The sequence below is a fragment of the Corapipo altera genome, unplaced genomic scaffold (genome assembly GCF_003945725.1).
Source record: "Corapipo altera isolate COAL_440 unplaced genomic scaffold, ASM394572v1 22b, whole genome shotgun sequence".
Classification (NCBI taxonomy): domain Eukaryota; kingdom Metazoa; phylum Chordata; class Aves; order Passeriformes; family Pipridae; genus Corapipo; species Corapipo altera.
The window spans coordinates 15081808-15104047 of NW_020884876.1; the positions used below are offsets into that span (position 1 = coordinate 15081808).

The 22240-nt window shown below is 40.3% G+C and overlaps 1 protein-coding gene across 4 annotated transcripts; it reads left to right on the top strand.

Annotated features, from left to right (window-relative positions):
• The first annotated feature begins 627 nt into the window (after window positions 1–627).
• On the top strand, window positions 628–18773 carry TMEM192 (transmembrane protein 192). Of its 4 annotated transcripts, none has more exons than XM_027635780.1 (7): window positions 628–705; window positions 1586–1697; window positions 3231–3377; window positions 8629–8893; window positions 10775–10918; window positions 14704–14806; window positions 17152–18773. In XM_027635780.1, exons 2-7 carry the CDS (start codon window positions 1695–1697, stop codon window positions 17273–17275), a joined length of 786 nt encoding a protein of 261 aa, XP_027491581.1. In that variant the 5' UTR covers window positions 628–705; window positions 1586–1694; the 3' UTR covers window positions 17276–18773. The 4 variants fall into 4 exon arrangements, with proteins under 4 accessions (XP_027491581.1, XP_027491579.1, XP_027491580.1 ...); XM_027635781.1 differs by lacking the exon at window positions 628–705 and adding an exon at window positions 956–974; XM_027635778.1 differs by lacking the exon at window positions 1586–1697 and having other exon boundaries at window positions 631–705.
• The last annotated feature ends 3467 nt before the right edge of the window (window positions 18774–22240 follow it).

Sequence of the window (22240 nt, forward strand, 5' to 3'; positions counted from 1 at the left end):
AAAGGCTTATAAAATGAAATTAGCACGGGCAAGTCTTAAAGAAAATGTGTTTCTTCACAAAATATACAACTGGGACAGAAATATCTTTGAAAACTTATGAAGTGCCTTGTGCACACTAAAACTGTCCGTGATCAGAAGGGGCAACCAGACACGTTCACAGATAAGACATCCAGATTATATAATAATAATTAGCTGCGTAGACTCCATCTTTTCCTCCAGAAGTACCTGCAAGACAAATTAGAGGTGGGAAAATACTCCGCCCAGCAAGCTGACAGCAGCACCACGCTGTGTTTACCCCCGCATTTTAGCCAGCCATCTGCTGCTGGTGTACTTTCCCCACCCGAGCCACCGGCCCGGCGGGGACAGAATCCTGGAGCCTGCTGTAACCAGTCCCCGGTTTAAATCAGTGCCGGGCTATCAAGAGCGCTGGACCGAGCATCGCCACGAGAGCGGGCGGCTGCCCAGGGCAGGCCGAGGAGCCCCAACCCGCGGCTGGTTCACCCTCAGCCCCCGACCGCGGGCGAGGCCCCTCAGCCTGTAGCGGCGGCGGCCCCGCCCCGGGGCGGTGCCGGGCACGGCCCGCACCCAATGGCGGCGGGGAGCTCACGGCGGGAGGGGCGGGGGCGCCGATTAAGCGCCGCCGGGGCGGCGGAGGTGGAGATGGCGCTGACGGTGGGGAGGCGGCGGCGGCAGGACCTGGACAACGTGAGCGCGGGCAGGCGGGCGGGAGCGGGGTCGCGGTCGCGGGGGTCCCGGCTGGGCTACGTGTGGGCGCTGCCGGGAGAGGGCCTCGTATTCTGTGCCGTCTCTTCCTTCCGCTTCTTCTTGCTGCTTTCCGTCCTGAGCGCCCAAGGCTTTATCTGCTTCTTCCGGGAGAATCCGCCGGCCCAGGCGCTTCCCAGGTGCCCTTTGGGAAGTGAGGAGGCCGCCGGGCCTCTCGCTCCCCGCGCTGCCCTTCCCCGGCCGGGCTTGAGGTACCCCCGAGGCATTTGGGCCTGGGGTTGTTTTTAATCGAGATTACTAATCTCTGATCGAGGCTAGTCCTGTAGCTCCTTCAGTTCTTCTGGGTTATTTTTTCTCAGGCGGATCCTGTCAGCGCAGTCTCTGGTTTATGTGCTGTGCGGTGGCATGGCCACGGCGTTCTTCTGTTTATTTGGATGTTTTCCCCCGCCCCAGCTGGAAGCCTGCGCGGGCAAAGCTTGCTGGCCGCGGCTTGTTCCTGACTGCCCTCCTCCTTCTCCTGGTGCTGGGCTGCTGCGGAGGTGGTCACATGCTGCAAGTGGATCAGGGAGCCAAGAGGCTGAAGTCTTAACCTGTGCTCATGACTACAGCAATGCCTAAGAGAAGTCCGTTTTTAAGGCGTTTTGGCTTTTGGCAGCTGTGGTTTGGCTCAATTAAATGAAATCTGTGTTTTCTCTTGTTAGGATGCTTACTAGATTTTAATCTAGTAACATCTTAATGTTACACTGACTGCATGGGTTCATCATCTCCCATGCTTTAATTCCCCTCTTCCCTATGTTGTCTGTAATAATATCTGCTCGAGGAGTTTGTCATCCAGTGCTTCCTAACGCTAGCTGTATTTCAGGGTGCAAAGATGGATTGTAGCCAGTCTTGCAGAAAGTAACATGGTCATACGTGTTGTGATAAACCTTTGTCTGTGAAGGAGTGCCCTGATCTGTCATGGTATTGCAGAAATGGTGAGTTCATTTGTTCCCACGAGACAAAGGATATTGTCCTGAGGAGAATTGCTGTCTTTGTGGGAGATGTGAAGTGTTAACCCTGCTATTAATTCTGTGATTGTAGAATCATGGAATGGTTTGGGTTACAAGGGTCTTTAAAGTTCTAGTTCCAAACCCCCCTGCCATGGTCAGGGACACCTTCCACTAGACCAGATTACTCTAAGCCCTGTCCAGCCTGGCCTTGAACACTTCCAGGAATGGGGCATCAATAGCTTCACAAGAGAAGTGCCATTTGTAAATATCTAGGTCTGCAGTAAAATGTCATCTTACCAGGCAGGTATTTCAGCAAGGGTCACTTACAGTCAAAGACTAGGCTAATTAAAAGGTATCAAATAGGTGAGGAAGGTCTGTTCGTACTCCTGTTTTGTAGAGGAAGTGTGGTGTTTGTGGTTCTAAAATAAAACTGATTGTTAAATGAAATAACTCTTGATGACTCATTCCTTTGCTGTAGGCAGCTGTCTGTAGGTGAAATAACACTGGGGGCCAATCTACTTTGTCCTCATTAACATGAACTATAAACCTAGGTCTAATCCCAAAACTTGCTTATCCCTCTCTCTCTTCTTGTGCTAGTTTAGAAGAATGCTGTGCATCGTTTGTCTTGAGGCTTATGCTGCTTTCTCCTATTGCAAAGAGAAGTCATCGATTTAAAAGCAGTAAATAGCCTAGTGAATCCTAGGAAGGAAACTTGCAGTTCTACTGTTCATAGTGGCTGTGTATGTTCCACTTAAGATGTATTCAATGACTGTGTCCTGGCCTGGAAGGAGCAGAGGTGCATAGCACTGGAGCAAGTTCCTTTTCCAAGGTTTTTCCCTCCACTCATCTTCTACTTAGTAAAAGGTACTTCTGGAAACTTATGTAGCTAAAACGTCTGAGCTTAATGTGGAGTCAAAGACCTATTACTTACACCAGCATGTCAAGTATGGGCTGCATTCTCTCTAGTGTAAGCTGAGAGTGCCTTGCTCAGCACTCGGTACTTTCCTACTGTTTCCTTCTTGCCTGAGTGCAGTTCTAACTAATGCTGCAGTCATTTAGACAGGTCAGTAGTGTCAGTGGCTGAATCCTCAAAACTGTTACTTTTACACTGCAGCTTTGTTATTGCCTCCAGCTGTAGTTGGACAGGAGTAAGAATAACAAGGAGTTTTGCAGTGCCTGTATAAAGTATGTGAGAGACACTTTAACCATCGCTTGTTCTACTTTTTCATATAAATATGCTAGTACTTGTGGGATCTCTCAGGGCTGATGCTCAGATACTCATAATACATTTTAAAACCTAAAATTCCTGAAGGCCCAGGGTGATACTGGGAGGTAGGTTACTGTTGGATTCCTCAGGGATGAGAGCTTACCTAGAATTTAAGAGCTTGTCTCAAGATATTGACGTAGTGGGGTGGTTTTCCCACAAAGCTTGATTTGCTAACAGAAGATTGCTAAACCTTTGTACTTTACTTTTAGAGCTTACCTGTTGATATTCTTTGCCCTCCCCTTCTGTTCCAGGGTTCCTTGGAAATAACACAGAGTTTGGAAGATGATCCTCTACTGGATGCACCACTCATTTCATCTCACACATTACATTCCCAACTGAGGCCAAGATTTCATGCTATCCCAGCAGTTCTCCTTGCCAATTTCCTGTTGCTAATACATGTAAGTTTAAGAAGCATGATTTCCTTAAGAAAACTTGCTATCTCTGTTCTGAATTCTACTGTTCATGTAACAGAATTCTTCAGGGGTTTGCATGTGCTGTTCTTCTAAACCAGCAAAGTCCCACTTGCCAATGAATTTTGATAATGTGTGTGCTACTGGATACTTGCTGCCTTCTCATTCTGATTGTTGGTGCTAACATGCTGTGACACATCTTGTTAGGTGGAGAAGCATTTCAAATAGTAGTTTTTCTATGCTGTTGGAAATGTACTTTAAAAATAATATTACTGCTGTAGAAGTGCTATACTAGTTATAGAGGGCTAAGATAATTTTGATACCATATCTTCTGATGCTGAACTTAATTTCAGAAGAAGGTATTTCTTATGGTAACTAAACAAGTAAAGTTGGACTTGCTTATGAGGGGTTGCATGGTAGAGATAGAGGTGTGGATGGAGAGAGAAAGGAATCCAAATGTTACTTCCTCCTCTCACTTCTGGAGGTTAAGGGCAAAAAGCACAGATACTGAACAGTATGCAGGCCTTTGAGGCCGGTAGACAGAAGTAGAGAGATCCTTGCCTAATAGCGAGTTTATCCTTGATAAGCTGCAGAGGCTTATTGTTGCTTGTGCATGGCAACCAAACATGAAGAAGGAAGGCTGAAGAGGTCTGATCCTAAGATCTAACTGAAATGGTACTTGCATGGTGTAAGGACTTTAAAGAGCACAGTTACTTATCTCAAACACTGCTAAGGGCACAGAAGGACTTTACCATGAGATAAGCACAGAATGGAGCAACAGGATGCCGATAACTCCAAGCCTGGCAGAAATGAGATCTGGTTAGCACATCCTGGGTGAGGCATCCAGACAAAACTTCCTACTGTGGCAAACTGTGTAAAGAAGCAACTGCTCATACGTGTGTCACTGGTCGAACAAAGATCACAGTCTGTTATGGAACAGATGGCATCTGTGACTACCAAAGCCCCCCTGCCCCCTGAATATGCCTCTATGGGTACCTCGAACTTGGACTGTAACTTAAGCCACCATGGCAGGAACTTGAGATAAGATAAAGGTGGTACTGTTGTCTTAGTGTTATCTCAGACCTGGGGGGAGGTTAACAAAGTTGAGGGACAAGAATGTATCATTGATAATGGACATAAAGAATGTGGAATTTATGGCCACAAGGAAAGCCAAATCAATGACTGCTGAAATTGGCTTGGACTGGATAAAAGGTAATTCCTTTTAATCCCCTTTTAAAAGGGGGACATCGTGACCACTGACCACAACCCACCGACTCAAGAGAAGAGACTGGACATGTGGTCTAATTAGCATTAGAAGTGAGGGAATCATTTAACCAATAGAATATAAAAGAGCAATGAGCATTAATTCCTTTTCTGTAAAAATGTATAAATAGTGAAAATTTTTAAATTACCTTGGGAGCCTCCCACCACTGAGAAGTCCAGAGTGAAGAAGGACCACTGCTGGATCCACAGGTGGTGACTATCTTCTATTTAATGTGTGTGTCTCTCTCTCTCCTCCTCTCTTCTATTTCTTTCTATCTCTCTACCTCACATTTTATTGTTAGATAAGATCTATCCTATTAACTTCAACATATGGTCTCATTTTCACCTTAATTTAGGCAGAGGCATCTTTCAATAACACATGACTCTTAGGGACATGGATTAATGGTGGACTTAATGATCTTAAAGGTCTCTTGCAAACTAAATAATTCTATGATTGTATACTGCCACCAACAATGACCTGAAGGTAAAGCCGGAAAGTGCACAGGACATGTATGTATGTGTTGCTAGCTATTTTAGAGCTTCATTTCATCTCAAACAAAAAATGCTGTGCTCAGTGCTCTTCAAAACATACCCTCTTACCAGAACTTTAAAAGCATAAACCAACCTCTAAGGTCTCTCTTTGGGCAGCTGCGTGAAGCTGTTCAATATGCTCCAGCCTTGTAATTTTGGGAGTAAGTGTTTGTAGGCCTCGTGGTAGTATCAAGAAGTGCCCCTCTGTCTGTCAAGTAGACTTAAGAAAGACTTCTGCTGTTCTGCAGAACAGACTACCAAAATTCCTGGTGGAAACCATGTATCTAACCTTATTCTGTTCCCCTGCCAGACAAATTCTGGTGCCCTTGAACTCTGTAGTAAATATTTTTCTGCCTACCCTTGGGGCTTTACCATCTGCTACCATAACTGATGCAGCCAAATGTCAGGATTGTAGGAAACTACTTCCTCTTCTGACTCCACCTCTTCCTCTCTCCTGCAAATGGTGAGAAGTGTGGGGAAGGGAAGAGGGAAAACTACTGAGGCATCTGTCACCACACACTTTTCCAGGAAGAGTCTTGCTGCTGTTGCTTAAGCTGCTGCAATGACCACTTGGTCCTTGGAGCAAAATGGAGAAGTATCCTTTTCTGTTGGTGAAATACAGCTTTATAATTGTCACCTGAAGTGGCACTGTCTTTCTCACTCTAAAAATGGATGGGGAAAACAAGCATATTGGATTTTCTTCCCCTGTGCTTCTGCAAATGTGCGCAAATCTTGCAGAATGCGGAGATGCTAGCTTAGGTTCTGATGGTTAGGCCTGCCAAAGGGGTGAGTGTCCTGGAGAAATTAAGACATCGTAGTATTAAGCAGTAGAGTTGCAATGAATCTCTAAAATAATTTGTAAGTAACTTGGAATATTTCTTCTCCACCTTCCTGTGTCAAGAAATGGAGTTAAGTAGCAAAATAGCTGCTTTGGTGCAGCTGCCTAATTACGCACAATTCTGGAGTGTGTGGGTAGGCCATACCAGAGTGTGGTAGGGCTGGGTTTTTGAGTGCCTTTCCTTTTGCCAAGCCTTGCTTTTCTGCAGGCCTCTGGCTCCTATCAGGAGATTGGAGAGCAATGTGAAGTGTACAGGCTAGAAATAATTTCTTTATGTTAACTCTGTCCTTCCCTAATCCCTTCTGTGTATGCACATACACAAAACTGAACTTTAAATACTACTCTTTATAAGAATAACTTTTTGTATGTAAAATTCCTTTGTGTTGAGTTGAAACACCTGTTATTGGACTGCCCTAAAATGGAAGTAAAACATACTTAATAAATACTGCTCTTCCAGCCAGCTACCTGTTTCCTCTTGTGTACGTTGCTATAGTAGGTTAGTAGCAATGCACTGCTAGGTCATTCCTGCTTGCATCAGTTTAACGTAGCCATTTTCTGTACTGAAATATGTTCCTAACTCCTGGAAGGAATAGAACTAAATGCTTTACTGTTGAGAAATGGCAAATCAAACAGTAAATGGACCAAATAAAATATCTGAATTATTCTTAATTTTGTAAGAAAAGGGGGTGGTAAAATAATAGATTAAACAAACGTTTTGTTGGTGAGCCTTCCTCTTAATTAACTACTTAACCTGGTTACTTAACCCATCTCAAGATAACTTGGTATTTAATTTACATTGGAAATGGTGGTCTTATGGATAATGTAGGACACACTTCTGTTTTGTTTTATCTGGGGTTTTTTATTTTCCTCTCACCGTTTATCCTGTTTGTCCTCTATAGTGTCTCTTTTAGGTATTGATGATTGTGTGAAAATTATTTCCCCTTCTTCCTCCCTCCCCAGTTACCTATCTCTGGCCACAACCAGAGAGAGCTAAGGGCAGTTTGCATCAAAAGTAATTTAGTGGTTCTGAAAAGTTAATTTCCATGAAGGGTGTTGCTTGAGAAAGTACAAAAATACGAAAAATACGTTCAAGAGAGTGGAAAGGTCTACAGCTTCCTCATGAGGGGAAGAGGAGGAGCGCTGTTCTCTTCTCTGTGATGACCCATGACTGGACCTGAGGGAATGGCCTGAAGTTGTGTCAGAGGAGGTTTGGGTTGGATGTTAAAAAGATGTGGTTCAGTCACAGGGTGGTTGGACACTGGAACAGGCTCCCCAGGGAAATGGTCACAGCCCATGGTGTGACTCTTGGGGATGGTCCCTGTGCAGGGGTGAGGGTTGGACTCTGTAATTTTTGTGGGTTCCTTCCAACTCAGCATATTCTATGATCTGTGAAAGGGACTGGTGCGATCTTAGATATTCATAGAATTAAGTATGGAAACAAAGGTAGCAAATGAAAATCAGATATTTTGCTCTATCTTTGATTCTAATGTGCTGTTTCTGTCAGTTATGAGATGCAGAGCATCTGACACTTTTTTAAGCCAAGTATATTAGGGGTGTTAGACTTTTTCAGACTTGAGGGTTTTTTATTTTTTGTTCATGGGAGCTCTCAATTTATTTCCATAATGATGGGAGTTGCTTTTGTTTACAGTTCTGTTTTAAAAATATTCCTGTTCTGTAGAGTGAACCAGGATGAGATAGTATAATATTTTCTTGTTTGCTGAATGAACATAGTAGGGAAAACATTTTTTATTACAAAAATATCTCTAAATATTAAAACCCCTGTGTGTATACATATACCACAGGTAATGCACATCCAAAACTTTGCTTCTAGTTGGCGAAAAGGTTGCTCATGCTCACTGCTGATGCTGAAATTTTCTAGAGAAGTCTAGAAGACAGGGAAAGTTATGGCATAATGGCACTAGTCTGAAAGGATAAGTATATACACAATCTGACTGTCAATCTGTCTGGTTATTCTGACATAAGTAAAAAAGGAAAATGAAAATATCTGATGGCAAATATACTAAAGAATGATTACCACCTGACAAAGGTGGTAGTTACCTGATATTAATAATTCAGTTTTTAAGTTACTATGAGGAATCACTTGTCTGATGTCATAAACTGGAGATGATCTTCAATGACTGTAGTAAAGGGTTGATTTTTACTTAGCTACTGTCAATTTAAAGAAACACAGACTATACTGATAAGACAGGAGGCTGCCTCGCACAGCAGCATCAAGTGTAATTGATTGAGTCTAAAAAGATGTGATTTTTCTTTTGAGGAGTATAAATCAAGTACCTCTTAAAGTAAAAAGACATAGTAAAGAGGGTCCAGAAATTAAATAAGTTCACTATGAAGGAAAGACTTGGAGAACAATGAAATTCCAAGAAGAGTGATGATTATCATCTCTGTTCTGCTGGACACTGGCTTTTCAGTCTGCACTAGGTTCCCAGAGTGACATATAGTGGTTGTAGAAGATAATGTTTTATATGTTGTCTCTAATAAAATCAATTCAGAAAGTAATACATAATGAATAAACTACATAATCCTGCTTTTTTTACATATTTATAGCTAAATGTTGACTTTTATCTCTCTTCCTTTCTCTTCCAGGTTGCTTTTGTTGTTCTAGCATTTTTAGCAGCTATGTTTTGTTCTTACCCCAATCCAAATCAAGATAAGTGCCCTGGAAACTACACTCACCCACTTAAAGTGCAGACTGTCATAATAATTGCAAAAGTAATTCTGTGGATTCTGCATGTGTTTTTTGAACGATATGTCCAGCACCACCATAGTCAAGTCAGAAGAAGAGGTTACTTTGCAATATACCGATCAACAAAGCATCTAAAAAGGCTTCCACTGCTCATACACTCCATAGGTGAAGTTGTTTTTTGTTCTAAAGCTCTAAACTTGAAGCAGTAAAAGACTGAACAGTTTATATATGATTGTATGTTATGTTTTATGAACTTCTAAAAACCTGCCCAGGAGCACTTATGAACCTCCTTGACTGAGCTTTCTGGCCTGCCAGATGCATGTTGTAAAGAACACTTTGTAGTGGAAAAATGCTCACGAGTGTGAGGTTGAGTAAAACCTTTAGTCATTAGCATTTAGTCTTCAGCCATAAAATATTCAGGTCTGTTTGACTGCTAGTGATCTTGATTTGCATATTCATTTGTCTATTTGGATATGTGGTAAGACTGCTAGTCCTTCCAGGAAGTGTGCTGCTCTTCTCTTTTCAAGCTCAGCAATTCACATAGAAACAGATGAATTCCTGTTGCTCAACAGCTGTCTGAAATCAGTAAAATAAGCAATTTTCTCATCTTGAGTAGGGCTATGTATGACATGCAGCTCTATTTCTGACTGCCTTTCTATGGACAAAAGGTGGTGTATGGGAGTGATTTAACTCTGTTACATCACTGGCCAGTGGAGCTGAAAAGTATTGGTGCAAGTAGCTGGTGTAACCTTTCTAGAAGCTGGTTGAACAAATCTAAAATCCATCTAACTTGAGGGGACTATTCACATAAATAGCAGTGGAAAAGGGACCAGTAATGGCTTTTACAGTATTTTTGCCACTTAGTCTCACCTCCCTTTTGTAAAGCTTCTGAATAACTGGAGTAGACTTTTTGCACCAGAATTGATAAGTCAAATGGTCCTGCTCTATATAAAAACCTAGGTTTTTTTCCACACAGTCACTAAAAGAGCTAGTCAACTTGATGAATGTGCAAAACTTCAGGCTCTGACCACTAGGTAGAGCTCTGAAGATGAAGAATTGTTTGAAGTGCAGAGACAAAATCAGGCTACAGCAGGCTTAATGATGTAAAAGACTGTTTCCACCTATTGCAGTGTAATTCAGAATACTTAGCCCTGTTTTAGATGGAGCTCACTTCTCCCCTACTAGACAAACTCTGGGCGTATGCGAATGTTCAGGTGCAATCAGGTGTGTGCTGTAGAATTTTGGTAGAGATCATCTGTATTTCAGAAAGTAGATAGCTCCATTACTGCAAGGTTCCTGTGTGGTAATCACTGCCGATACCACTTCCATCCTCACAGTTCGGTTGCCTGACACAGTATGAAAGAGAACTGCACTGTTCCCTAGCTACATTAATGGTCTTGATAAATTTAGTTCCTTATCCAGACACTGATTATAGCATTTCTACAGGAAAAGGACATTCCACACTCAGTATCAGAAAAGAGGGTGTGTAAAGAATTAAAAATGTTTTTTAGGTCTGTAACTCTATTTGTTTTCCTTGACTAACTGTGCTCATTTCAATTAAACTTTCAGTAACTTGCAAGTATTAAAATAATAGCTAGACAAGTGGAAGCCTGTGCAAATGAGGAAGGTATTTAGTTTTTGTTTGCTCTTTTAGCCTCACTAATATGACCTGTTAGAAATTGAAGGAATGAGTAAGATGGATAGCAGCAACAAAGCTAGAAACTGTTTAAGTCCATATATGTATGTTAAATATTTCTAGTGTTTCTTCCACTCATTTTTTTAAGCCAGAAAAATCTATAAGAAAACTCATAATTCTCTACCATTACAGTGAAATGCTGAAATGAAACCTTGTTTTGCTGTCAGCAGTTGTAAGCTTGCATCACCTGTGTTAAGGAAATTAACTGAAAGGGCAAGTATGATATGAAATGCAAAAGCATTACTGAAAGATTGCAGCCTAATGCAGATACTGGGGATGAGAAAGTACTAAGTTATTTTCAACAACTGATGAAATTGTTACACCTGTAAAATATAACCTTTACTTTCTAGGTAGTACAGCCCTGCTCTTGATTCTGTCAGTGCAGCATTCCTTTCCTGATCGCAGTAAAGTGTACCTGTATCTTATCCTGGGAGTCCTGGGCCTGGAGCTGATTAGCTCCCTCACATGCTTAGTGATTTACACAGGTGAGAGAGGCAAGTTTTTTGCTTTCTTGAGACTTATTATTATAGCTGGTATTCAAGTGTTATATTTGCCCTCACAGTAGTTACTTGGGGTACCCCAAGACATTTAACTGCCATTATAAATAACAGAATGATTGTGTGCTTGTAGAAGAACGAAGGCAAATTCAAAACAAATAGGAAGGTTGTCAGGCTTGATTTGGTTCCAAGTGCTGCTAAATGAAAGCTCCATGTTATCTCAGAGCTGTTAATCCAGCGAAGTGGCAATGAATGCCTAATTGTTTCAAAAACTGTCCTGTGAACAAGTTTGTCTATCAGTGTTTCTCATATGCATGCACCACAAGCTATGAGGGAGTAAGAGCTAGCTGGATTTGTCAGAACTGCTTCTGGGATTTCCATATGGGACTTGCATACCTGGTAGTGTGATTATGCCTTATCCAGCATTTTCATCTTTCCCTGGTCCCATCCTAAAGGCTTCATTTCCTCTTTGTCACTAAAATGGAAGATTCTTTGAAATGAATGTTTATAAAACATGGCTATTGAAAGCTGTGATTTATGTTAAAATAAGATACTGGTTCATAAAACTGTGAGGCTTTGCTTTGTGCTACCACTGTAAGTTACACCAAACCTAAAGCAGATGACCTTACAAACCAACAAGGACTTGATTAACCTCTTTCCATTAAACCATTGCAGAACTACCTAAAATGTTGGTAAATAAATGCTTGAAAGAAAATTTTGGTATGTTTGTGGTAATGTAATAGCACACAGAGAAATACTGCCAAGGAGCTTGCTCACCTAGGAAATAAAATCTATTCTTGACTCCATTGCAACAGCATCAAAAATGCACCAAGAAATAAGGTCCCAGCTCTAAACTATGTCCTCCTCTTACAACTCTGCAGAGGGGCTGAATGCTGTAGGCTTGTCAGGCTTTCCTGTGAATGAGCCAGCTGGCTCAAGTAGACTAGCTGTCCTTTGGAGGAATAAAGGCTAGGATGAGGGAACACAAACATGGCAGTCCTAGGAAACTATTCCAAGAATGCTGGAGATCATCCCTTCTTTGCATATGCATACTTACTTTCCTGGGAAACTCAGGAAATAAGAGATAAAATGGTAAAACTGTAATAGAACAGTCAGGAATTCCAGTGAAATGCTATTTCTAGCCCTGAGGCCTCCTGGAGCTCCAAGAGCTACATTGTGTGTCTCTTACCCTGGCTGAAAAGGATAAGAAAGTGCTAGAAAATTGACCTTCATAATAGTAAGATCTGAGCCTGAACTTCTGTAAGAACTCTCAAACTATCTGCTTATTTGTCACCAAAAGGGTCTTGTTTCCTAATTTGTACTCTACCAGTTCCTGTGATCATCAGATTCATTAACCGATGTATACAAGGACATTGTGGGGTGCAGTGTTTTGCTTTCTAGCTGAAGGAGGCTTGAAGGGTTCAGTGAATCCTGGAACCAGGGGGGAGAAGGGACAGAGCTGCATCGCTAGGAAGAAGTAAGGCAATGTCTTTTAGTAACAGCTTCCTTATCTCCTGAGCAGCCCCAAAACAACAGTCTGATTCATTCTCTGAAACTTGGTGTACAAAGCTAGGGTTAATTTTTGTGTAACTTAACACTTTCCTCAAGGTGAGGAAGACCTCCAGTCACCCTAGGTTGCCTTTTCCATTGGGTAGTATACCTTGTTTTCCATTTTCCATCCCAATGCTTGAGGTAAGCTAAGAGACTGCTTGCATGTCTATCTTGTGTATAGTGCTGGTTTTTAAGGTTTTTCAATGTTTTAATATAAAAATTAAGCTGTATTGGAGCAAAACAAATGTCTGGCCAATTTTTAAAATACCATGAGAATCTGTAGTAATAGTGACATTCAGATGGGTTTTCCTCTGGCAAACAGAGCAGAGTATGTGACTGGATGGAAGCATGAAGCTTCTTTAATAGAACAGTTTTAAGGGCAGCCCTCTGGTTAGACTTGAGATTCCCCTCTTCAAGGCAAGCACTTAGCAGATACCACTTACTGTTAAGATACTATCAGCTATTGTAGCTGAGCAACAATGGGGAAATTAGGGTAAATTTACACTAAAAATAACTGGGTTTTTTGTTAGTATGTTACTCCTAAATATTGGAGAGAAGGTAGCACCAGTTCATACATTGTTTCTTCACAGTGAAATAGTTATTTCTTAACTATGAGACATAAATGCTTGTCTGCAGAAGGTTCATATACCTGACTTACTGTCTTTTAAATATTACTGTCTAAAAAATCAGGAATACCTGACCGTAATTCTAGACATTTCATCTTGCTTTTTGGAGCTATTTTAGGAATTGTATGATACCCAGTGTCCTGTGTAGTACTACTGCTTTTCTTAAGAGGCATCTCCATGCAGCAGTGTGTGTGTATAGAGCTGTAGGATGCAGAGGCAGGGACTCAGAAATTTACAAGGAATTGCTGTGATTGACCTATAACAGACTCAACATATATAAATTGCTCAAGTGAGGTAAAAGTGCACAGAATGAAGTATGATACAGAAAGCTCTAAATGTCAGCTTACTATTCTAAGTTTTTTACTGCTAGGATAGGGAGTCAAGCTTTAAAAGATTTACTAAATTTATGTATTTAATTACTTTCTCACATACTTCTAATATCACTTGAATAAAAGACTAACATTCCCACAAACAACACATGGTAAGAATTCCACATCCATTCCTTTGTGGTTTTATTTGTAGAGAAATACCATCATAGAAATAACTAACCTTTGAGCCTAACTTGTAGTTAACCTCTGGAGGGTCTTAGCATTGTTTTAGCAGGGTGGCCTGTAATAAACCCCTCATGGTACTGATTTGTAAGGACAGTCCTCCTCTGCTGCAGTGGTGTGGATTTCTCACAGAGCTGGACTGTAATGTTTTTAGTGGCATTAGAGTATTGCTTCAAAAGCAGCCCTAATTACAGAGTCCTGAAAGCATGCTTTGCATATTTTGATATTTTCTCTGAATCAGGATCTGATATTGAATGGTTTCAAATATTTACAGCTTCTTTTCCAAAATCATGCAGAGGAAGCCTACAACTTTTCCCAGCTCTTCCCATCCCACATTTGTTAAATTTAGTCTTAAACTTTATTCACAGGTGCCCAGGAATGACTTCTGGTTTCAATAGCCAGCACTGCAAGGTTCACAATGTGAAGCTGCTCACAGAGCTACTCTGGTTTGAATACTTAATGGCTTTCTGTTGCAAGTCTGCCCTAGTCAGAGCAGGCAGACAAGCTGCTACTTCCTTGCAGGTAGTCTAGTTAAACTAGTACTTATTGAAGAGCTTAAGCCAGAAGTTCTGACCTAGGTATTAGTAACAAAACTTCTGACAACTTTTTTTATGGCATGTTGTTTAATTGACGGGCTGAATTTGGAGACTGAATCTCAGTACCTTCTAAAAGGCAGCAAAGGTTTCACTCTCTCTTAGGTGGCAGATTAAACTTTGCAGATGTTAAGCAGTATGTTCAAACTTCCCCATTCAAGTCTTCACGGTGATCTCTTAAGCAGCAGGACTGAGGGGAATTAAAAATAAACCAAAGCAACAAATAAACCAACTCAGCAAATTATCACTAACTTGTAATCAAAGCCGTTCCAGAAATAAGTAGAAATAGATTCTGCGTTTGCTTTCCCTCTTCCCCACTCCTCAGATTCCTTTATTGTCTTTCCATCTCCTATCCTAAGGTAATCTTAGAGTCATCTGTTAGAGATTTTTATAACTTAGAATTTGGTGATAAAGATTTTTTTCTGGTTGCTTACCAACTAATTTATACCACTTTGTTACAGTGAAAATAAGCAACTTCAATCGTGCCAAGCCAAGACCTGACATAATTGAAGAAGAAAAGATGTATGCCTACCCTAGTCATGTTACCTCAGAAATTGGATTTAGGTAAGATTTTTCTGTGTTAACTTTGTACTGTGTTCAGACATGGTATATAGGTAACACTAATTGCATTACTTCATGTAGACTTATGTAGAATCTTAAATCTCTCAACTAAGCCAGAGGTGGGAATAACAGTTGTGAAGGAAACTGTATGCTTAAGGCTACCACTATAGATGCACAGATGAGATACAGCACAGTCTTGTACCTTCCACATAGTAATGTCAATTTACTGTGATACAGAAATCCTCAAACATACAGATGGAGGTGATTTGACTATTTATGACTGGCTGCATGAATCTTTAATATAAATAACTGTGCTTAATCTGGTTTAGTTAGTTTTATATGAGAGTTTGGGGAAAGATACTGGTGTCTTACACTGTTTAACTTTAAAAGTTTACCTGCAGAAGCCTAGCTGCTTCAACCAGTTTTTTCAGGGAAGGAAGTATATTGTGGTCAATTAATAGATGAAGAAAACTTTGCAGCTCTGTTCTGTGCCAGCAGTTGGACATGAGATTCTAGCAATGGATTTGGAATATGTTTTGAGTTTGGGAAGGAACTTTAAAGGTGCAGAGGACACTTAAGGGGTAAAGAAGGTCTCAGTGAGACAGAGAAGCTGTCCAACAGTAACTGAAGCTATTCCAAGCACTGAGACTTATTTTTTGATTGTCCTTTATATACCTTCCGACTGCTTGAACATCTTCCAGTTGATGAAATCAGTCTGGTATGACTTAACAAAAACAAGTAATTGAAACTAACATCAGCTTCCATATAAGAATTTAATTAGGAATTTTCTAATACACTATGACTTGCTTCTATATGTTGTGCCTTGGTGAAAAGTTGAAAGTGCAGAAATGACTAATACTTTGGCATTTCCCCTGGTGTCACAAATGCAGCATGCACATGCTTTTATGGAACTTGGAAGTAGGTGGCCAGGATACAGGAAGGATTTAGGGTTGTCTTGAATTTTGATACCATGTCTGACTTCCATTTTGATATAAACACCATAGTGATTGCATGGTGGACCTCATTCCTTTCTCATTCAGCTTCTCCCCTGAGAAATTCTCAAATGCCCAGGGAATGAGTCTCCAACAATGACCAGCTGAGGAAAAGACTCTGATTATTTTTGATTAGGGAGTGCAAACTTCCTGTGAGAACTGATTGAAAAAATGTTATTTTAATTTAGCTCTATACAACTGTGACTCTCTTTCCCTTGAGAGTTAAGGTCTATTGAAAAGTGAATCCTGTCAGCCCTTCAGTTGACCTTGTTAGAAGAATGTTTTTTGAATATCGTGACCTCTGCAACCTGAGTTACTACCAAGACATCTTCAGGAGCTTTAAGTTGGGAGTGCATATTACTGGTTAAAGTTGCAAGCTTTCTGTTTACAAAACTTGTGTTCTTTATTTTTTCCAGTTTAACTAAAGTAGGTTTTTAATTGGACCTAAGCTTTTTTCCACTTTAGGTATCTTCTTTAGCACTTTCTAAGAACTATGAAAAGGGCAGTGTTCCTCCACAAAAATGCTGCAAGGCTGAGGAGCAACTTTTTAAGCTCTAAGATGCTCATAAGTGTACTAAGAAGGCAGATTCCCAAGTCAGCTAGGAAGAAATTATGTGTAAGGAAAGAGTACAATACACTCAGGCATTGATACTTCATCTTGCTGTATTCTTAAAAATTCCTAATTAGGTTTGATTTAATTAAAAATTCTGTATTTTTATAGACTTTCTCATTTAACTTGGCTTTATTTAAATGTTGCAATGTTACCATCCAAGTTAAAATGAGGGATATCTGAAAACTGGATATATTTTAAGGAGGGAGGGTAGCAGTGCATAAGGTTGTAGATCTGAAATAGCACAACTTTTGGTACTGATGCTCTTTAGGTAGGGGACAGATATCACTGTATATAGTAGCATATCATGTATGCTACTCTAGGTTACTCAAGAGATTTCTGTCTTAAACAGCTTATGATCCCTCACAACTGAACAATAATACTATGCATGCTCAAAATAAGCATCCTAATGTATGTTTAAAAGGTTCCATGGTTCTTAGGACAATTCCAGCATGTTGATTGTCTTAGTTTCTTAAACAGTAAGAATCCTCACTTTGTAACTGTTTACCAGGAAATATGGAACTTGATTATGTATACGTGACATGAAGTTTAGCCAAACTTTTTCTCTTCCTGCCTTCTCATAAGGGTGTTGTAAATTGCCTCTCCCCTCAAAAGTTAGTTGAGCTTGGCATAAGTAAAACTGAGGGAAATTACTTGTTTAAGTAGTGTTTATTAGCTCTGACATTTCACATGTTAGAAAGCTGCTGTCACTTATTGAAACCCATATTCACTTTTGTAACTTCAAGGGAAAATTCAAGTTTAGAAGAGATAGTTGAGAAGCAAGGAGATGTAATAGAGTATCTTCAGCGACACAATGCACTGCTCAGCAAGAGACTGTTGGCACTAACATCTCAACAAACCAAAACTTAACAGCATTTGGAAAACTGCTGCTGGAGCTCTGGAGGGAACATGAGGTAATGTAATATCCAGACTGATTTTTACAGATGACTCTTCTTCAATCGTCTTTCACATTTTGAAACAGAAGTTCAGCTGGAAGGATAAGCTCTGCGTACACTATAAACCTGTTACAACTGGACACTCTTCAAATCATCAGTTCTGGGAAAAAAGTTCTGCAGCTTCAACAGTTTTTAATTCCTCATATGTTAAAGTTGGACCTGAGTTAACAGGTTAACTTTGCTCAGTTGTTTCTATTATTTTGTACTGCTGTAATCTTTAAGCTTCAAGCTACCAAAGTATTTTACCTTTCTAGAACACAAATCTGTTCTCTAGAAAAATCTGACTTTGCAAGGGATGTCTTTTCAGTTTCTATTGCTGAAGCTGGGACTAGATGTATTATGTCACTGATTCCCGTTACTTCCAGTGATAGAGGTGGTGTACTTCACTAATCTGATACAGATACTTTTTTTCTAGATCAGTCTCCTTTTCTCCTTTGTCAAGAAAGTGGGGAAAATTGGTGTCCAATTTAGGATTTAAAAAAAGTAGTGGGTGTCCTTATATTGCAAATCTCACACATAAGTGTGTGGTACAAAACAATGTCATGATAATTAATTTGAGCAGTTGTTCAGAATTCTGGCTTTAAAACTCTGAAATCTTCAGGGCTCATGCCTTTCCCGTTACTAGGAATTTGTGTCAGCTAATAACAAGATTCCTTCTCTGCTAACCAAACTAACTTAATACAAAAATACTTGAGAGTAAGCTTTTGCATTGACTTAGCAACTAATTTATGGTGAATGGGTTTAACAATTCTCTCAAAGATGCCCAAGTTAATGCATATTTGCTCTTTACTTTGGCTCCTCAAAAAACCAGCATCTTGATACAAAAGCTAAAATGGTGCATGTGGGTGAAAAAGCAACAGAAGACAGGTCTTTCAGAACTTGAAGAAACAAGAATTTTAATTTACGGTGAATAAAGGCTGGTGAAAGAAACCTCTTGTTTTGGGTACTACTTTGTCTACCAATGTAGACCAAAAATTATTTTAGAAGCCAATACCTCTGTGGGAATAGGGTAATCACTATTCAAAAGTGGGAAGAAGACTGTCATGAGGAGTGGTCTTACAGTCGAATATAGGAAAAGAAAATTAGTTCATCCTACTTTAGTCTTGGGGTATAACTTCAGAAATACCTGAACTGTGTAGTGTGCAACAATTATTGGTGTTGTCTCATTCAAAGGAAAACAATAAATAGTGGAGGTTTTGCTGCTATCCATCACTAGACTGTTCTCCTTAACTGTTGTTTCTTGAAAATGCAGCCAAGTTTTTATAGTATACATGTAAGGAATAAAAATGTTTGGTTTTAGAACTCAGGTTTTGATGTGATTGTGTTTATCAATTTATATCATTTCTATGAAAAGCAGTAAAATGTGACTGTGAAGTTCATGCACAATAAATGCAACCAAGGAAGAGTGTGAATTCTGTCATTTCTAAGCTCATGTAAATCCGGTTCCAGCAGGCAATCTGTCCAGGTTTTTTTTATTACAGTGAAGTTCTCATAGCAGTGTTGGCATTTAAAACTAGCAAAACTAGCCAAACAAAGATAGCTGTGCATTTGTTTCGAAGCTTTGCATTTAGTTTTATTTTCTTTCCTGGGTAATTTTTTTTCCCATCACGCCTCAGATTTTCCCTGCTAGCTAGTGTTTCTCTCCAACATAGAGAAATAGGCTACATAGTGTAGCATAACAACTTACTGTATTTTGAGGTAATTTCTCAAATCTTCCACTTCCCTTCCTTGACTGCTTAAAGTAAAACTTCAATCAACCAGTTGTATTGCTCCAGTTTAATATCTTCGTCATAACCCTAACTCTGTCTAGTTTTCTTAGTATCTTTAAGCTTTTTCTTTGAGGTGGTGAGGGGAAGGCTTTTCAGATTTGTATGGGCTCCAGCTAGCAGCTGGCCCTCTTTACTATTCACACCTCTATACTGGGGCCCTGGTAGAGCTACAGTGAGTTGTCCTTGTCCTGCTCCAGTAGCTCCTACTTGACAACATGCAGAGCTGTGTGTGCCAGTCCCAAGGCCCTTGTCTGCACCTGTGCAGGCCAGCCTTTGCCCTGCTCAGAGGCAGAAATACTCCTCAGCCCCCTGGGTTCCACTGGTGCTGCCTGCCCTGGTGCATGATGTGGCATTGCTGGGTGCTGCCATGGGCATCTACCTCTTCCTGCTGGCCAGCCTGCCCCTGGCCTGCAGAACAGGACTGCAGAGCTGCTCAGGAAGACTGTGTGCATTCAGGTGCTTGATATGCAACATGAAAGGGCTGCTGCTGTGCAAGAGAGATGAAGCTCAGTGTGTGTGAGCTTGCTGAGTTGTCATGCCACAGTGCTGAAATTGAAAAATAAGTCCTAATTGTTCTGGTTATACTGTGTCTTGCTTATTGGAAACCTCTGCTGGTGCAGGGTTGGGTGCTGGGTTTGGTGATGGCCAAAGCTGTCTGACCAGCTTCGGAGCAACCCTTGGTCCATATCACCAGTGTTGCAGCTGGGGTCGCTGCAGTGTCAGCACCTGTTCCTGAGCTGGATATCACTGCCTGAAGTAAAACCCATAGTGTGCTGCACATGCAGTGGGCAGTGAAGCATCAGGTCCAAGTTTCAGGGCGGGGGAAAAGTACTGCCTTGTGAGCACAGGGGTTTGCACGTGCTCCACTGCAAAGCAGCACTTTGCTAACCACCATCACAGCCGTTCTTGGGGGATGTGTGGCAAACGTGCATGTAGGTGAATACATGTAACTGTGAACAGCTGCTGTGATGCTCTTTATGTAACTACAGCTGCTGAACTGCATTGGTATTTGCAGGTTCTTGGTCTTGGTAAGATCTATGGGATTGCAGCTGGGACAAGAAGAAGATAATGAAAATGAAGGAATGTTTCCTAATGTATGTTACAACTGTACATTAAAATAATTAATGTGTTCTATTTTTTATTATCCAGGTATTACCCCAATAGCTTTGTTTCTGTAGAGAAACAAGTTATGTGTTTCAGGTTTGGGGAAAGTATTTCAGACCACCTAAGAAACATAAAGGATTGGGGTTTGCCCAAAAAATGTTCACTTTGTGGGTTTTTAATAATTTCTGGGTAAAATGCTGAACTGAGCTATATATTTTGTACCTATGAAAGAAAAGATGTGATATCTTGTGGATACGCATCATATATAAGGGAAAAACTCTCAGTATTTGTTTTGTCTTTCTGAATAGCTCATAGTGGATATTCTATATAAACACTTTAATATTTCACCTCACAAGGGAAATTACTGATTGTAAAAGATTTGAACAGGATTTTCCTGCTTTTAAGGTTCTACAGTAACATGCAGTTAAGTGGGCTTCCTCCAGAGTCAATCTAAAAAACATTGCAGCGAGGACCAAAAGGACTTGGGCAGACAACAGTTTAACAGGTAACTCTCAAGAGAAGAGGAAAAGCATCTTCAGCCTTGGAATGAGTTAGGCTCTTAGGTATTCTTGTGTCTAACTCAAGACACATATTGCCCTGTTTGTGCTGTTGGAGTGTTTCCCTCTTGGAACAAATATTTTACAGCTGATCACTAGTAACAAAGAGAAAGGCCATCAGATTAGTATCAATATGCTAATTGTACTTGTCCGATGATAGTTGAAGGTTGGAAACTTATTTACCATGCTAATGTTTCTCCTGATTGATGTCAATATAAATCTTATGTGACCCTTGGCTTTGTGTACAGACACCAGGATATTTATAGCATATGTATGTGGCGCAAGGGAAATATTTTCAGTCTTTATTCTTCTATAATTTCCTCTTTTCCATACTGGAAAGGGAAGAGGTGAATTGTTTATTATCCTTTGGGAACATGCTAAACTGCTGTTTCTCACCGAAGCCTTGCATTTACCTCTGTTTCCTGTTGACCTGCTGTTACAAGATTTAATGAAACATACTTTAAAATAAAATTTTCATTTTTCCAACGCAACAGCTTTAAGACAAAGAGTTAATTCTAAGTTTCAGAGACTCACGTTTTGCCCTTCAGAATTTTGAGGTCTGAATCTACCTTGGTATCAGGTCTTGATTGTTAGATTGCATCCATGCAAACATCAATTCTGATTTTCAGTACACAGCAATTTGTATTTGTACAAACTTCCTTTCAGTGTACACTGGTACACACACAAGGAGAGGTCAGTCAATGCGCCTGTTGTAGCACTGTGTCCAAATGCTTCATGTTTGTATATGTAAAAACTCTTAAGCAAAACTGTTTTTACGACGAGCCTTACATGGCACACGTTGGATGAAAACAGTTTCAGCGAAGCCAAAGGCAAATCCAGCTCATCTGAAAACTAAGTCCTCTGAAGCTCCCACTGAAGGTAAAAGTCAAGGTAGTGTTGTGCTAGTGTTGTGCTGTAGTAGGATGCTACTACTCAGCTCTCTTAATTCTACTGTGCAAGGCATCTAGCACTTAGAAATGTATTTAGAGTATCCAACCTTTAATGAGGGAAGTTACTGCACATTTTAGCTTCTGTTATGCTCCAGACTGCTGCTAAGCTTGTTTTTCTCCTGAAAAAGACAATTTTTTTAATTTGTGAGAACATTCAGATTTTATTCTGAGAGGTAATTATAAATGTTGCTTGTTCTGGGCTCGGGGACAAAGCATAGTCTGGTTTTGCTGTAATCCTAGTGGGGTATCATGATGTCATGTTAATCATGCTGTGATTATACCAACCAGTAGTTTTAAATTAGCATTCTTTGTACATGACTTTTATCAGCATTTTGCATTTTCAAAAATGTCAGGAAAATTTTTCCATGAATAACTATAATTTATTTGTGTCAAAAATTGAGTAAGAAAAATTTTACACACTGATTCCATATGCATCCACAGGAAAACTAGGCAAATTCTCCATTTTCTTTAAATGCATTGACTTTGACAGCTGAGGAAA

What these genes read in the sequence shown, in the direction of transcription:
- TMEM192 (XM_027635778.1), top strand. Translation starts at nt 661, where the DNA reads ATGGCGCTGACGGTGGGGAGGCGGCGGCGGCAGGACCTGGACAAC. An exon ending in ATTTCCTGTTGCTAATACAT is followed by an intron (nt 3,378 to 8,628) that starts GTAAGTTTAAGA and finishes TTTCTCTTCCAG; the next exon opens with GTTGCTTTTGTTGTTCTAGC. An exon ending in ACTGCTCATACACTCCATAG is followed by an intron (nt 8,894 to 10,774) that starts GTGAAGTTGTTT and finishes TTTACTTTCTAG; the next exon opens with GTAGTACAGCCCTGCTCTTG.